At 39.3% G+C, this 17648-nt stretch overlaps 1 protein-coding gene across 1 annotated transcript in view; it reads left to right on the top strand.

Moving 5' to 3' along the window:
* Nucleotides 1-17648, top strand: part of STAB1 (stabilin 1) — a 2761215-nt gene that overhangs the window by 1345581 nt on the left and 1397986 nt on the right. Inside the window, exon 38 of the mRNA XM_044078505.1 lies at nucleotides 10606-10801. Within this exon, the coding sequence (XP_043934440.1) occupies nucleotides 10606-10801 (196 nt within the window). The remainder of the gene's footprint in view (nucleotides 1-10605; nucleotides 10802-17648) is intronic.

The raw sequence follows: 17648 nt of genomic DNA, 5'->3' as shown, positions 1-17648 counted from the left end.
AGATCCATTGCTCTCTGCTAGACCACCTCAAGTCTGCCAGCATCTAGATAATTTATCCTCCCGTAAGATGTACTATCCCATGGGATTTACCTCACCATTCTTTGATCAGTTTCAACGGAGATCAGTTTGCACTGTCCAGCATGAGACCTGATACAGTCTCCACTCTGATATATTTTTACCCCACACACACACACACACACACACACACACACACACACACACACACACACACACACACACAGATGCAACACCAGATTATATGTTGTTGTTGTTGTTGTGTCTTTCAGCTTTTCCCAGTTAGGGGTCACCACAGCGGAACTCCGGTCCGCTAATGATTGGCAGTTGATTTTCACGTGGCGAGTTGCCAGCCCTGATGCACAACCTTCAACGAAGGTACGCCCATTCACGCATGTCTCCACACAGAAGACGCTCTAGCTGAGAATTGAACGGGACAATGTCTTGCTGTGAGACGACAATGCTACCGCAGCACCACCACCACAGACACAACACCAGATTATATGAACTCTTAAATAGTTTTTACCAAGTGGGGTGTGTGATGTTTCAGAGCTTAATGTTAGATTATAAATTGCCACCCATGATCCATTAAAGGCTAAATCTCTGTTTATGACCCAGATGACCCATGATGAAGTAGTGGCACAGGTGCTGGAGACAGTGAGAAAACAAAAACAGAAAAGATATTTTGATCGTGACACATCCATAACTCATAGTTAATACTAAGTACTGTGTATCTATATATATATATATATATATATATATATATATATATATATATATATATATATGGGTCTACTTTTCTTTGTCAGAAGCTCATTATTTTGATAAAGAAAAGTACGACCCCATTTATGCAAAAGTACACTTAAACAAAAGTGCACTTTTGCAAATACTGGTTCACCAAACCGGAAATAACAACAAAAAGGAAACACTACATAGGCAGTTTTGCAGGGGAGCAAGCCCTGCTGCACCGTCCTCTGAAGAAGAAGTTAGCAGTAGTTACTGCGACGAAAAGTGTATGAGAATTTAAGCACTTAAAGAAGGAAATTCTAATAAATTGTTTCGTGGAAGTTTGAGGCTCTCTTTGGGTTCCTGGTTCGCTTTTCTACAGTTTGTCTCTTGTGGATTTCTGTTTGAGTAATATGTACTGTTGTCATTCCTAGTTCAACCTGATCAACCCTTTCCGTAGCTGGATTTTCTCAAGACATCTTAATGAAATGCATGAGTACATAATCACATTTGATTAGTCATGTACCTTGGTTTTGCTGAAACTTTATAAAGTGTTGAACTGGTGTACTATTCAGGGATGGTTCCATGCTTAAAACCTTTAGCCTTCTTGGATAAATTGTGCCCCCCCCCCCTTCAGTCAGTCTTGAGCAGGAGAAAATAACCATCAGAAAAATGAATGAATGAACTAGAAGGTGAAAGTAATGGAGATGTTTCCATTAACTGACCAAATGCACTACAGCTGATGAACGACCAGCAGTGAAGTTTATTTGATTACAACCAACCAAATATAGTTTTCATAATTTATGTGAAAGAGAAGGATTCAGTCACCCTTACCTGACTTAATGAATTCTGAATATGTCAAACATCGGAGTGAGTTATAATTTTGCAAGTTATGAGAGCTCAGTTTGATCAGCTAGTTCAGATCTGATGGGTTTTGATGAATTTCTAGTCATACAAATGACTGATTATGAATAGAACCGCTTATAAACGTTGAAAGAACAGTTGTTTAGCACCTTTAAGTTGACGATTAATGAATGGAGTATAGTAACTGTCTATTAATCCTGAAGACACTGATGCCCACCTGTCACTGATCAGTCTTGTTCTTACAGTAGAAACCCAGTGGTCGTGTATTAGGAAATCCTGCCACCTTATTTTGTGGCAAAGGATGAAGAAAAACACAAGACTGTTTAGACAAAGAAGGAAAACAAATTGTTCATTAACTGCTGTCCTAACTTATGCTGAAAGAAATGCATTCTCTGTCAAGTGGCTTCCAATAGAGGGAAGCTAAGTAAGAATGAAGTTTCTGGAAAGGCAGTGCAATGTCAGGAGTGGTGACTTGAATGTACTACCACACATAAACATATGGCTGTCAGTGTAGTCTTGTAGATGTTCAACATATGTTTTATTGTTGCAGTAGCATAAGCTATTTGGGTCCTCCTGCTTCTGTCCAGCTGGCTTTCAAATCTTTTGGGCACCTTCCACACATTTTATTTGCCGGAGAGCTCAAAAGGAGATTCATAAAAACTAAAAGTATAAATCTCTTCATAGCTTTTTTCCTGCAGAAGAGCACTCCTTCCATACGCCCCTTCCCTAAACCCCTTGAAACATTCAGTTGGCTAGTGATCCTTCAAGGCAGGGAAGATAAGCTCCCTATTGGGGAAAACATTCCACTAATATTAATTTTCTGAGGAAAACTTGTGTTTTTTTCTGATTAAAATGTTGCATTTGCTCAGAAACAGAATGTTTTTTAGGCTATTATTGCATTCTAAGGGAATTTGCATGTTAACGCTTTTGTAAACTTTTTGTGTATATTTAAAAAAAAGTTTTGATTTTTGACAGAATTTTCCTACAGGTTTTGTAGGTTTGTGTATTTGGGGCAGGATGCCAAGTGTGGGTGGCACTGTCAGTGGCTTAGTTACCTCAGTACCACTTTCTGTCTACTCTACCCTTTACCAACTCGTCCAGGTTTCTCTACCATCTTTCAAGGTTTCATTGCTAGCTAACCTGTAGAGCAACTACTGCTCTCAGTGCTTGACCCTTCCCCTGTCTACAAGAAGAAGAAAATTGTTAAGGAGTCTTTGGGTGTCCTGCAGGCCCCAGTTGATGGTGGGTGACTCTGCTGTGTCCACTTGTGCCACCTCAGACTGCTCCTCTTTTCCCCTGGTCCCTCTGGTGTTGCACCTACAGCCACCAGGGACTGTGAAGATAGTTATGGCCTCTGTGACTGTAGGGTTGCCCTTGGTAGGTAAGAGAGAATCACTTCTGATGGTCTCAGGGAAATGAGCAGGTAAAGGTTCTTCACTCAACTGGGATAGAGATCCTGAATATGGGAATGGATATCCCTTCTACGGGCCAGTCTTTTTTGTGGAAGTTTCACAGAAAAGATAAGCATAATGACAAAATATTACCATCTCCTATTTCCTCCTGTTTCTGTTTTCATGAACTGGGAAGATTTGCCAAGGGCTCATTCCTGCCTTTTCCTAGCCTAATTCTTCTTTAGAGAAGGAAAGAAAAGAAAAGATAAAGGGTTCCCTTTCTTTCTGACTTGGATTTTCAGTCCAAGGAACAAGTATTTCAAGGGGATGGTGATAATTCAGGATTTTTATCTCAATACGGACAGTTTAATTCTAAAGAGAAAGTATGGTTTCAGACTTCCCTCTTGAAGGCATCTTTTTCTGAGGCTTTATCTAAAATGAAAGTGGTTTCGCAGGAGGAACAGAATGAAATTCCTATTGCACAGAAAATATATTATGATTTGTGACAGCTGGATATGCCTTAATCTACTATTGTCCCTCCTGTGTTACCTGCTTCCTAATAGTCTTTCTCCTACCTCTGATGTTTGCTAGGGTATATGGGGTACGTCAGGCTCAGAATCGTTTATTTTTCAACCAGAAAGCAGATCCAGCAGCAATTAGTCTATCTAAAACTACTGCTGCTAAACAGATTACTGCTGGCAAAATTATTCCCTCAGACAAGGATGGTAAAGCTTTTGTTAAGTTGGGGACGAAAGTTCATTCTACTGCTATTGTATCTCTAAATATGTTAAACTGTCAGGATCATATGTTAAAGCATTTGCTTTTATCTTTTGAAAACATGCAAAAGTTAATTGTTAACCTGCCTTCTTGTGAATATGCTTTGAATGCCTCACTAACATCTGTGTCTCCTGTTACTAAGCATGTTTTACAGTATGTATTTCTCCTGTTACTAAGCATGTTTTACAGTATGTGCTTCTCATGTTACTAAGCATGTTTTACAGTATGTGCTTCTCATGTTACTAAGCATGTTTTACAGTGTGTGCTTCTCCTGTTACTAAGCATGTTTTACGGTATGTGCTTCTACTGTTACTAAGCATGTTTTACAGTATGTGCTTCTCATGTTACTAAGCATGTTTTACAATATGTGCTTCTCATGTTACTAAGCATGTTTTACACTATGAGCTTCTCCTGTTACTAAGCATCTTTTACGGTATGTTCTTCTCCTGTTACTAAGCTTGTTTTACAGTATGTGGTTCTCATGTTACTAAGCATGTTCTACAGTATGTGCTTCTCCTGTTACTAAGCATGTTTTACAGTATGTGCTTCTCATGTTACTAAGCATGTTTTACAGTATGTGCTTCTCCTTTTACTAAGCATGTTTTACAGCATGTGCTTCTACTGTTACTAAGCATGTTTTAAAGTGTGTGCTTCTCCTGTTACTAAGCATGTTTTACAGTATCTGCTTCTCATGTTACTAAGCATGTTTTACAGTATGTACTTCTCCTGTTACTAAGCATGTTTTACAATATGTGCTTCTCATGTTACTAAGCATGTTTACAGTCTGCTTATGGCTCTGCTAATTCCTCCTCCAGAGCTGCTGCTTCTGGATCAGTAATGAAATTACTTTCCTGGCTTTGTTCTCAAAGCCTTCCTCAAGATGTTAAAACTGAAATTTAAAATGCTCCCTTACATAAAGAAGTTCTGTTTGTCTCTTCTGCAACTGAGATGCTTAAGATGTGTGATGAAAGGGGAAAGGTGATTCATAATGTGACTCAAATATTTCAACTCTCATTCTTAAAAGTAAATTCACTACTTCATGCATCGTCTTGCATGGCTTTGTACAACTTATCTCAACCCCCACCCATACAAACAGATCACATACCCCAAGCTCTCTCATCTATTGGATTTTAGTCACAGATTCCAACAAATACCATAACCCTGAGACGCTACCCGACTCCCTAAGTGCTCACTCCCCTGTGAAAGTTCTTACATGCACTCCTCATTTCACTAGGCCTCACACACACATAACCTGTCACTAACTAGCCACCTTCTGTCCTGAGACTTTTAATGCCCTCCTCATTAGGATAAACTGGACACATCTAACCTATCTCCCCTTGATGAAGTTGTCCACTCTTTCAACTCTACTTTCCTTAACATCCTTAACTCTCTTATTCTACCCTGCACTGTTCACATCAAATCTAATATATCCCCTTACCAATGCCGCCCACACCCTAAAGAAAACTAGAGACAGGGCATGGAAAAGATGGGTTAAAACTAAGCTCCCTTCCCATTTGCAAAAATATAAAGAATTAAGAAATCAGGCAAAAAAGAAAAAATCCACAAAGACAAAAATAAATTCTGCTTTAACCCCCCCCCCCCCCCAACTGCCCAAAAAACAGATCCCAAGAAAATTTGGAACTCTATAAACCAAATCCTGCACCCTGGTAACCCTTCCTCTCCCAACCCCTGCCCAAACAACTCACCAGAAGAAACAGCTACCTCATTCAATTCCTATTTCATTGAATCCTTATCTAAGCTGATAAATTCCTTCCCCTGTGCTACCAACTCAACTAATGTTTCCAAATCCTCGCCTACTCTCAACTCCTCTACCACTACCTCTCTTACAGCTGTACCCACTAACTATATAAAATCCTTACTCTCTAAACTTAAACCCTGCTCTGCTTCTGCTGACAACCTGCCTCCCTATTTCCTACAAATTGCAGCTGAATCCTTTGCTCTCCCTGTATCAATCCTAATAAATCACTCCATCTCAGAATCTAAGGTCTTATCTATCTGGAAATAATTCTACACCATATCCATTCACGAAGGAGATAACTGCACTGACATCACAAACTTCAGACCCATCGCAATCCTCTCACCACTCTCAGAAATACTGGAAAAATGCACACACAAGCAAATCATGAAATACCTTCTACAGGAAAACTTGCTCACTCCTACACAGCTTGGCTTTCGCCCTAAACATAGCACTACAACTGCCCTTATATCCTTCATTAATACTGTTTCTCTAGCCAGAGACAATAATAAGTTGGTCTCCTGCCTATTCCTTGACCTTTCAAAAGCCTTTGATATGGTCTCTCACCCTCTTCTGCTGAACAAACTGGCTAACCTACACTTCTCTGCCTCTGCTACTACCTGGTTTTCCAGCTATCTCACTGATCATCTACAATCAGTGAGATGGCTCTCAGCTGTCTCCTCTCCTCTTCCTATCAAAATGGGAGTCCTCCAAGGATCTAGCCTTGGCCCATTACTATTCAATATATTCACTAATCTACTGTACAGCTCCTGTCCACAGTCATCCCTTGTACAATACGCAGATGACTCCACCGTCATGACCATCGCAGATACTCTCTCTGACCTTATCTATACAACTTAAGCATCTTTTAGCTCAGTTGAATCCTGGCTCTGACAACCAACTAATTCTTAACCCTAAAAAGACAAAACTCTTATTATTTCTCCCAAAGAACTTCACCCATCTTAAATCTACATTTTCTGTACTGTCCCTCAATAATACCCCCATTAATGTTGAACCTAGTACAAAACTACGAGGAGTAATGATAGATGACCAACTCAAGTTCGATCTACATGTAAACAACTGCATCAAAAAGACACACCAAAAACTTGGCCTTCTTTAGCGATACAAAACGTTTCTAGCTAACAAAGCAAAAATAACCCTCTCTCATATGTACCTCCTACCCAGCCTTCTATATAGCTGCCAAATTCTTATCAATCTTAACTCCACACTACTAACTAAACTAGAGTCTACCTACAACAAGGTTGCCAGATTTGCTGCCCACCAAACTTTTAAGTCGCATCATTGTCTTTCACTAAGATACTTAAACTGGCTGGAATTTCCTCACCAGCTTCTACTCTCTCAACTATAAATAATTCACTCTGTACTATACTTGAAATCCTTCTGCCCCAGCCTATCTCCCCTCATGTCTCAATATTCCCCCACTAGGGCCCTACATAGCTCTGACCTTAACTTACTACAAATATGCAAACCTAAGACTAAAATTATCTGCAACCTCTACAGCTACAATCCTACCATATCATGGAACAAATTGCCGCTAGAAATCAGATCCCTCAAACATCCAAATCAATTCAAAACTGCCACTAGAGAGTACCTCCAAACTTACTGGTCCTGCCTCTGCACCCATCCTCCCTGATCTAGCCCAGTAATTCATACGTAATCACCAAAAACTTGAAACCTTTTTAGCTCATAAACCTCTTCAAGGTTATCACTTTTCTTCTCCAGCTCTTATCTCCATTTCTAATGTCACATATCTCATGAAATAACTACATACACTGTGAACTCTTTTCACTGTTTATTGAAAATGTTTGTATCAAATAATTTCTCTTATGTATGCTTATTGTGTTTATTTTCCACTATTATTTTTCTGATAAAATATATTCCATTGTATGTATACATTGTGACCCACTGACACTGTTAACACTAAAATTGTAAAACTGTGGAGCTTTTCTCCATGGGCCTCCACTGAAAAAGGGCTACTTAGCTCAGTCAAGCTAACCCAGTCAACAAATGCAAAATAAATAAATATTTATTTTCTCCATGGCTTCCTTTTTCAATAAGCAGTATGCTTACCAAGGTGCCAATAAATATGTTTTAAAAAGCAACAGCAAGGAGCGTCCAAAAGAAAAACAAAATGTCCAGATATTGAGGACAGTCCATTCAGTCAGCATGCTATTTGCCACCTCAGGCTCTCTACTCCTTGCCATCCTGGCAATCTCTCCATTTCCCTGGGGCTTCATCTTCCCTTGTAGCAGCAGATTGTGACAGACAAAAGGGTTTTGAATGTAATGCATCAGGGGTACACTTGTCAATAGGTATCCCACCCCTGTTCCAGAGGGTTCCTCCTTGCCCTGTGTGCTTCATCTCCTTGTTTCTTCCCATCCTGGATCAGATGCTGACTGAAGGAGTAATAGAACCAATGACCCCCCCCACACACACACACACACACACACACACCAGATAGGGAGACTTTTCTGGTACCAAAGAAGGAAGGATCCTGCATAGCTGTGCTGGACCTTTCCTTTCTAAATCTTTTTGTCAAGATTCCAAAGTACAAAATGTTTTCCCTGCATTCTCTTTTGCCTATTTATTCTTTCTGTAACTTTCTTGGTAAAGCTATACTTAAAATACACTTTATCATTACTTTTACATTGCCAAACTGTTCAGTTTTTTTTTTTTTTAATATTTTGTGTCTGGCTTACATGATCAGTTCTCTAACTTACCCTTTGGACTTTCTACTGCACCAAGGGTATTCACAAAGTGTCTAGCTGCAGTAATTGCTTATCGTAGGCTTAAGGCATTCATATCTTTCTGTATTTGAACAATTGTCTTTGCAGACTCGTCCTCCAGCTTAGCAACTGTTTGGAATCTCATACTCATTCTAGGTTTTCAAATCAACTTACAAAAGTCATCTCTCATTCCCTCCTCACTTCCTGAAATGTATATTGGATTGCCTCACCTGGATCTACTTAATGTTAAATTAACTGCATAGTTTTTCTTGTTTGAGTAGTGGCCAGAGGCCCGTCATTGTTTCAAGACATGGTTCATATCCTTTTTGCCTTCCAGAAAAAATCTAACTATAAAGTGTTCAGAAGTAAGTTGAAATGTTTTGCAGATTGGGCAGTTGCTCAGGGGATGGATCCCTTTAATTCATCTTTTCTCTCATTTCTGTCTCTTCCTATTGCAGGGTTTTTCTTTGGCTCTAGTTTTTCTGCTATCAAGCTTCAACTAACTGCTATTTCAAATTTCCACCAACTTTTTGACCCTCATTCCTTGCCCTGTCATAAATCTTGTAAAGCTTTTTTCAAGGGTACATTCCTACTTTGTCACCCCCCCATAAAAGAACCAGTCCCTTTATGAAATATCAGTTTCATACTGGAGGCCTTAATAAAACTCCTATTTGAGCCAGCATCATCTTCCTCTTTGAAGTTTCTAGCTCAGAAGATTTTGTTCCTTGTGGCTATAACCTCAGGCAGGAGGATATCTGAGTTATACGCATCACCTTCTTTGAGCCAGCATCATCTTCCTCTTTGAAGTTTCTAGCTCAGAAGATCTTGTTCCTTGTGGCTATAACCTCAGGCAGGAGGATATCTGAGTTATACGCATCACCTTCTTTGAGCCAGCATCATCTTCCTCTTTGAAGTTTCTAGCTCGGAAGATCTTGTTCCTTGTGGCTATAACCTCAGGCAGGAGGATATCTGAGTTATACACATCACATTCTTTGAGCCAGCATCATCTTCCTCTTTGAAGTTTCTAGCTCGGAAGATCTTGTTCCTTGTGGCTATAACCTCACGCAGGAGGATATCTGAATTATACACATCACCTTCTTTGAGCCAGCATCATCTTCCTCTTTGAAGTTTCTAGCTCAGAAGATCTTGTTCCTTGTGGCTATAACCTCAGGCAGGAGGATATCTGAGTTATACGCATCACTTTCTTTGAGCCAGCATCATCTTCCTCTTTGAAGTTTCTAGCTCGGAAGATCTTGTTCCTTGTGGCTATAACCTCAGACAGGAGGATATCTGAGTTATACGCATCACCTTCTCCTTCTTATTTTCTTTTTCATGGAGAGAAAGAGACAGAGCGAGAGTCTCATTTCAAAGTAATTCTTCCTTTCCACCAAAGGTGGTATCCAAATCTAACTTGAATCAACCCATCCATCACCAGTGTTCTTTCCTAACCACTGCAACAAAGGTGAATACATAGTCGCACTTTGGATGTCTCTCTGTCTTTCCAGTTACGGACCATATGGTACATTGGGCAATGATCACTTTTCAGCACTCATTGTTTCTGTAGCAGGTACAGCTTTTATGGGCTCAGGTTACTATCCCAAGGCCCAATCCTTCTCTGAGGAAGCACCACACAGACTCGCGCACACATACTCACTCCTAGGGCCAATTTAGTGTCCAATCCACCTACTGCACGTCTTTGGAATGTTGGAGGACAACACTTTGGACATACGTAGACAATTACACTAATTGTTTCACTGAACCAAGGCCATCTGAAAAGATGCTTAGCTTTTTGTTTCCTTTGCATCTAATAAGCTGTGGTCCAAAGTCTCCTTGTCCAGATGGATTTCTGATTGCATAATATTTGTGTATGATTCTGGCAACCCTCCCTTTTCCTAGACCAAAGACTTATTCTACTAGGTTTTGTCCAGTCACAGTATATTTTTCAGGAACTCCTCAGGGGATGATATCTTTATTAATCTGCTTAAACTCTGCCATCATATGCTTAACAGTCTCATTCTTCATGGATGATGACTAAACTAATGATGCCAAATTATTTTCCAGAAAGTGTAGTAAAAGCTTGCTATATCCAACTTGAATAGCAGAAAAATATGCATATCATTATATGACACCATGTAGTTCAGAAACGTATCTAAGTTTTCCAGTCAAAGTATGCACTGTGAATGTTCATACCCCTTACAAAGTACATGAGCAGTGTACCAACATGCGGTATATAAATTGTAGAGAAATATGTTCAGCTCAGTTATGTGTTTTAGGCATTGTTGTACTATATTAATGGTGTCCTGACGTTTTTGTCATTTTTTTTTGCCAGATACTGGGCTGCTGCAAAGGCTACTTTGGAGAACAGTGTGATTTATGCCCTGGAGAGCCAGATAACTGGTGTTTTGGTAATGGTGAATGCCAGGATGGCATTGGTGGTACAGGAGAATGCAAGTGTGAAGAAGGTTTCCATGGCACAGCATGCGAAATGTGTGAAGCTGGAAGATATGGGGAAAAGTGTAAATCAGGTGATTACTTTTTGTGTCAAAAAAACAGAGTCCCTAAGTCATTATTTATCATATATTTTATGTTATCCAGGTAAGCCAGTGGGTCTGTCAGCAGCAAGGATTTGCACAGTGCATATTCAGGCTGTCAAACATTCAGTCTGTCAGCCTGAAGGTGCACTGTTTATTTAATTGACCATGCTATTAGTTGGCTTCTGAAATTGTCAGATATGTTGTGGTCAGCTGGTCAGCTGCACTAGACTAGGTGCATGAGACTAGCCATTACAAAATGTATTTTTTTCTCTTCTGGGAGCATGGATTAAAATTTTCTGGTGAGATATTGTGATCAGAATTACCAAAGGTGGTATCAACGTTAGGAACAGATTTGTTAAAACAAGAGTATGATTTCAACTTATGGTACACATGCTGATATGGTGGTAACCCCGGAAGTTAAATCCAGAAGGGATTCCTTCCTCAGACTGAGTATACTTTGCAAACATCCTAATTCCACATCGTTTTAATAAATAGTTATTTGAGTAACCTATGAATTGCCCATTTGAAGATGGTGAATGTATAGAGGGATAGCACCCCTTTTTAGTAGTACACCTTGTGGGTGGTATAGTATAGAACACTGCAGACAGAAATCACTGAGCGGATTTCTACTTTGAGTTAAAGGACAGGACAATGGCACAACAAAAGCAGTGTTTCAGGCAGGAGTCTCAGTGCCCTGAAGGTCAAGCCTCCAAGCAAGACATCTTCTTTGTTCCTTGTGTTTGTAGCTTTCTACAAATATGTCCATTTGGTTCCTGCTTTATTTGCTACAACACTGTTCACATCCTGTACAGCCTGAGGAAAACAATGCATTCATTTAGTCCTTCATTTTCCTCTATCTAATACATTGTATTTGGGGTAAGTGAAAACAGGGATAAGCAACAAGAATAAGGCAAAGAGGGAATTCTTAATGGGGCCTGTCGCTCGTTTGTCTCTAACACATATAACAAGAAGGCTGAGGTTTGTTTAGATGCTTTAATACATAGAAACATATCAAGATGGATAGCAGCAGCATTAAATATGAATGAACTAGTTAACAGACAGAGCTTACATGCAAACATGCTTACATCTCAACAGCTAACTACAAAATGGCAGTCAGGTTCGCATACTCAGTATTTATACACTTGTGCAAGCCCTTGGATAGCTTCTTAAAGGTACGTACACACACATTGATCTACATCCTCCCTCTTAAAAAGATTGCCTATTTTCCAAAACAATATCAGAGTTGTACATGGATTACTATAAACATTAGTAACAAAACATAATTTTCATGTCCAAGTTGCTTCATGTCTGCTGCAGGGTTTAGAGATGCGACCATATCTCATAACATAACAGTTGGGACCAAATTTAGCACCAGGGACAGTCTGAGGTGCACAACATGTATCAGAAACTTCTGGATTCGTCACAGGAATGGGAATATCCTCTGGAATGTCGTCTGGAATTGGAACATTAGACACCTCACTCTGAGATAAGAGTCTTTCTCACAGGTTATGTGCTGTGGTATAGGCTTGGACACCTGTCTCAGATGTTTCCGATTCCACCTATAAGCTGCTCCTTCTGATTTCATAATGTACGATCTCGGCTCTGGACCAATATTCTTCGTGACACCAATCCGATCATAACCTTTGGACATTTGCATCCTTGCCACTTCTCCTTCTTGTAATGGATTGAGCAGTTTACTGGTCTTATTGTAATAGGACTTATGGGTTAAACACTTCTTCAACAGATTGGTTTTCACTGACCTGTTGTTCTTGACACATGGAACCAACAATTGACTACTGATTGGTAATGTGATTCTGGTTTGTCTCAACAGAAGTCTCTGAGCAGGTGAACCAAGATGTTTATCACGAGGAGCATTTCTGAAATTCAAGAGATTCAGGAAAACATCACTATTATCTCACTTTGACTTCTCTAGTAACTGTTTTGCACTTTGAACTGCACGTTCTACCAAACCATTTGACTGTGGGTACTCTGGGCTACTTGTGACATGAGTAAAGTCCCACTCTTCAGCAAATCTTTTGAACTGTTGGCTTGTAAACTGCATCCCATTGTCAAAAATAACTTTGTGTGGACTACCATGTACTGCAAAATGATGCTTCATCTTAGTAATGACAGTACTGGATTCTAGGTTAGGAAATAGGTCAATCTCAAACCAATTGAAGTAAGAGTCTACTAACACCAAATAATGCTGACCATTCCACTCTAAGATATCGGACGTTACTGTCGAAAAAAGGTAGTTCTGGAATTTGGTTAAGCTGAAGTGGTTCCTTCTGTTGATGTGGCTTTGTACTATTACACGCTGAACGAGATGAAAGTGCTCTATCAATGTCTTGTGTCATAGAAGGCCAAAATACTAACTCTCTCACCCTTTTTTTGGTAGATTCATTTCCTGGGTGACCACGATGCAAGATAGTAATGTACTCTGGTTGCTAGGATTTTGGAACGATAGCTTTCGGACCTTTCATTATACCTTTGTCAGACAAAATCTCATCTCTGTATGAAAAATAAGGTTGCATTTCTTGAGGCAAACTAGATTGCTTTGACAGCCATCCTTGTTTGATAAAGTGGTTGAGCCTTTGGAAAACTGGATCTATGTGTGATCTCTTAGCTCATCAAGACGAGTGGAAGAAAAAGTTCTCACTTCTTTGACTTCAAAATCAAGGTTCTCATTCTCATGCTGTTCTGTGGTGTTTCTGGGCCATCTACATAATGTATCGGCAAGATAAAGAAGTTTGCCTTTCTTGTAGACAAAGTAGTGACTAGAGGTTGGTGGTCTGTTTCAATCTGGATAGGTCTACCATAAGCATAATCATGTGACTTTGAACCTGCAAACACAATTGACAAAAGCTCTTTCTCGATCTGGGCATACTGCATTTCAATTTGGGTAAAAGTTCTTGATGCATAGGCAACAGGTTGATGCTCTTGTAGAATAACTGCAACAAGACCAAATTTTGAAGCATCACAGGAAAGTGTAACTGGTTTGTGAACATCATATTATCTGAGAGTTGGTGGGCTGGCAATTCTCTGTTTCATGACATCAAATTCTCTTTGGTGTTACTCTAACCAAGAACAGGATACATCTTTATGTGTCAGCTCTCTAAGTGATGCTGAAAGTTGACTCAAGTCTGGAATAAACTTGCCTAGGTAGTTTGCCATGCAACAAAACGTTGCAGGGCTTGAACATTATCTAGTGATGACATCTCGAGAATGGCTGTTTGCTTTGAAGGGTCTGGTCATATGCCTGTACTGGTAAATAAATGAACAACATAAGTAACCTCTTGTAGCTTAAATTTGCATTTCTGTGGATTGAGCTTAAGATTCACTTGATCTGCCCTTTCTAGAACTTTCCTGAGGTTTCTGTCATGCTCTGCTTCATCATGACCTCCTACTAGTATGTTGTCTACTATAATAGCACAGGGATACCCAGAACAAACTTGCTCCATTGCATGTTGAAAGACTTCACTTGCAGAATTTATCCCAAATGGCATTCTCAAAAATCAGTACCTGCCAAATGGAGTACTGAAAGTAGTGAGCAATGATAATTTTTTTGTCAAGCTGAATTTGCCAAAATTAACTCTGCATCTAAGACAGACAAATAGTGGCATTTGGCATCAAGGCTGCAACTTCTTTGACTGTGTGCATTGGATGATGAAGTCTTTTTAGTGCTTTATTCAAATCTAGTGGATCAGTACATATTCTGATGTCATCTGAGCTTTTCTTGTGAGCTAATCAGCATGGAAGATACATGTTCAGTTGAAGTGTCAACTGGACAAATTGCACCTTGTTGCACCATTTTATCTAGCTCTGCTTTGACTCTGTATTGCATGACTATTGGAACTTTACATTGCTGGCCTGATAACTGGACTGACCTCTGAGTCTAATTTCATGGAGTACAAAACTGGAAGTTTGCTTCATTTGTCTTTGCACAGATCACATAGGTAGAAAAAATATGCTGGGCAAAATTAGAGTAGTGGCCTTTTAAGCTGACTTGGTGAACTTCCTTATTAAATGAAAGCAGTCCTATTTTCAAACTGTCCCTGAGCCCTAATAATGACTGGATGTGCCTTTTGACCACATAAAATAAGTCATAGCTTCTTCCAGCAGAGTAACATAAAAGCACTACTGAGCCTTCAGTTTGAATTTCTTCACCTCCATAAGCAACAAGCTTCATACACATTGCCAAATCAAGCCTTTCACCTTTACACACTCTAGCAAATGTTTCTGCTGACATAACATTGCACTTGGAACCTGTATCAGTTTTGAGCTCTCTGGGCTTGCCATTTCTCTGAACAGTACAAAGTACTTCATTCTTTGCCCTTAAATCTACTGCAGTGAATGTTTCGTGAAGCACTAACACACCATCACCATAAAGAGTGGCCTGCGACCCTACTCCATAGCTTTCTAATTGATTAACTCATTTCTTAAAATGTTCCCTTTTAATAAAAGAATAAGGGCTTTTTGATTTACAAATTATTTGAAGTAATTTTATTTACTACATTTGTGGCATTGTTGACCAAAAGCTAAACATTTCTCACTTTTAGATTCATGACTTCCACCACAATTATGACAGTTGGCAATGAAACTAGATTGAGGCCCATGCTTTGAGTTTGCTGGCTCACTCTTATGATTCACTGAGACTGTGAGAACTCTGGAATGTGCTAGAAAGTTCTGGGGTTTGCCAGTGAGTGCTGCAGGGATTACAGTTGTTGCCATGTGCTTGGGCCTGTTTCTTTTAACCACGTACTGCATGCTATCAACATAAGCTTTATCACTTTCCCTTCTCGAGCTATTTTCATTTGTAAGCATATTTGTGTTCTTTTCTGTGAAGTCATATATCTGACAAATCTTAATGGCCTAATTCAAAGTTAAATCACTGTCAGGAAGCAAAATCTTTCTCACAGCATCTTCTTTTATAGTCTGTCTTTTATCAACTCATTCCTTAAATCACTAAATCTGCACATTTTAGCTTTATTTCTCAGGTCAGTTATATATGCTGTAAACGTTTCACCAGGTTTTTGATCCCTTGTGCAAAATTAAGTGTCTTTCCATTTTAACATTTGTCTGGGGGGTTACACATTTCTCTAAATTTACATTTTAAGCACTCTGGGTCCTCACTTGACTAAGCCGGTACAACAATATGATGATTTCCCCCCTCTCCGGTATAGATAGCAGGTGCATACACAAATGAATGCTCCCTTTCAATGGCTTCTGACCCAGCTAAATTAAGCAGAATAAATGCCTTTGTGTGTTTGTCTTTATCAGAAAATGCAGCCTGTATGAAAATGGCATACTCTTGCTCAAACACTCTCTAATTCTCAGTAATATTATTGTCAAACACAAGTGTACTGGGTTTTCAAAATTCATCTACCATGCCCACAAAGTATGCACAAACACACAAAATATGGCCCTTGTAATTTTGTACAAACAGTTCTGTGAGCTTGTAACAACATTCAAATGCACAATAAACTCTTCTAATATTGTACATATCTGTTTATGCAAATATCATTTAGAATGTTCTGCATGCCCCATTTCATATTATACAAAAATAAACAGTGCTGAGCAAGTTTCAATATCTGAAATTCGTTTCTGATCTGTTTTGCAAAGTTTACACATCTTAGGGATTATTCAATGCTGTACATTCCTCCAGCTCTAAGCAAGTGCCTTCTCAGTCTGGAATCTCGAATTCTGGATCCCATTCTGACACCATGTCACTTGTTCATCTTCAACACATATAACAGGAAGGCTAGGGTTTTGTTCAGATGCTTTAATACATAGAAACACATCAGGATGGATAGCAACATCATTAAATATGAACAAACTAGTTAACAGACAGACCTTACATGCATATGTGCTTGTATCCCAATAGCTAACTACAAAATGTCAGTCAGCCTCACACGTGCTCAGTATTTATACACTTGTGCAAGCCCTTTGAAAGCTTCTTAAAGGTATATACACACATATAAAATATTTGTATATGTAACGCAAACAAAAAAAAAAATCTTGCTTTTTTCCCACTTTTCTGAGATTTAAAAAAGTTCAGTTACAGGCTTGCTGTTCTTGAACTGTTTGAAAGTTTCTGTGAGGCCATTCTTTGCTTGGGCTAAAGGGAAGTCTCTCTGTTGATCAGTGGCAGTGAAAAACATTGAGCAGCCTGCCTGCCCCTGTGGGAGTGGTTACTGACTTGAAACTGTAGTTTTATTGGCCATTTTGGGTCAATTCCCAAACTCCTTCATCTTCCTCTCTTAAAACCTGGTTGCCTCACGGTTTTGGCATCTTTTTAGGCTTGTTGGCTGTTGGTGAAGCACCCACCAAGAGGAGAAAACGCTGAGAGAAGAAAGGAGTAACTTTTGAGATTTTAAGTATTTTTCCTCTGTTTATTTGCTATGTTTTTCTGCATAGCCGCCTATTTTGAGCATTTTCTGGCTTGTTAAATTTGATTTCTGCATTAGTAACTGTATTTAGAGCACAACCTAGAGCTGTTTACTGAATTTCCTGTTTGCACTTATTTTTAAAATAGTTTTTTTTTCTAAAAAATTGCATTTTATCTGTCTTTGGCCTAGCACTCTTGTGTGGGGTCATTTACTACACTGTTATAACTTGTTGATACTTGTGAACCTCTGCTATCTCTGAAAAAACAAAAAAAATCTTGCTTTTTTCCCACTTTTCTGAGATTTAAAAAAGTTCAGTTACAGGCTTGCTGTTCTTGAACTGTAAGTTTCTGTGACGCCATTTTTTGCTTGGGCTAAAGGGAAGTCTTTCTGTTGATCAGTGGCAGTGAAAAACATTGAGCAGCCTGCCTGTCCCTGTGGGAGTGGTTACT

This window comes from Protopterus annectens, chromosome 7.part1 (assembly GCF_019279795.1).
Source record: "Protopterus annectens isolate FY-2018-M chromosome 7.part1, PAN1.0, whole genome shotgun sequence".
In the NCBI taxonomy this organism is placed as follows: Eukaryota; Metazoa; Chordata; order Ceratodontiformes; family Protopteridae; genus Protopterus; species Protopterus annectens.
Note: the sequence above shows the minus strand (reverse complement) of the source record. Positions and strands in the feature narration are given on the sequence as shown.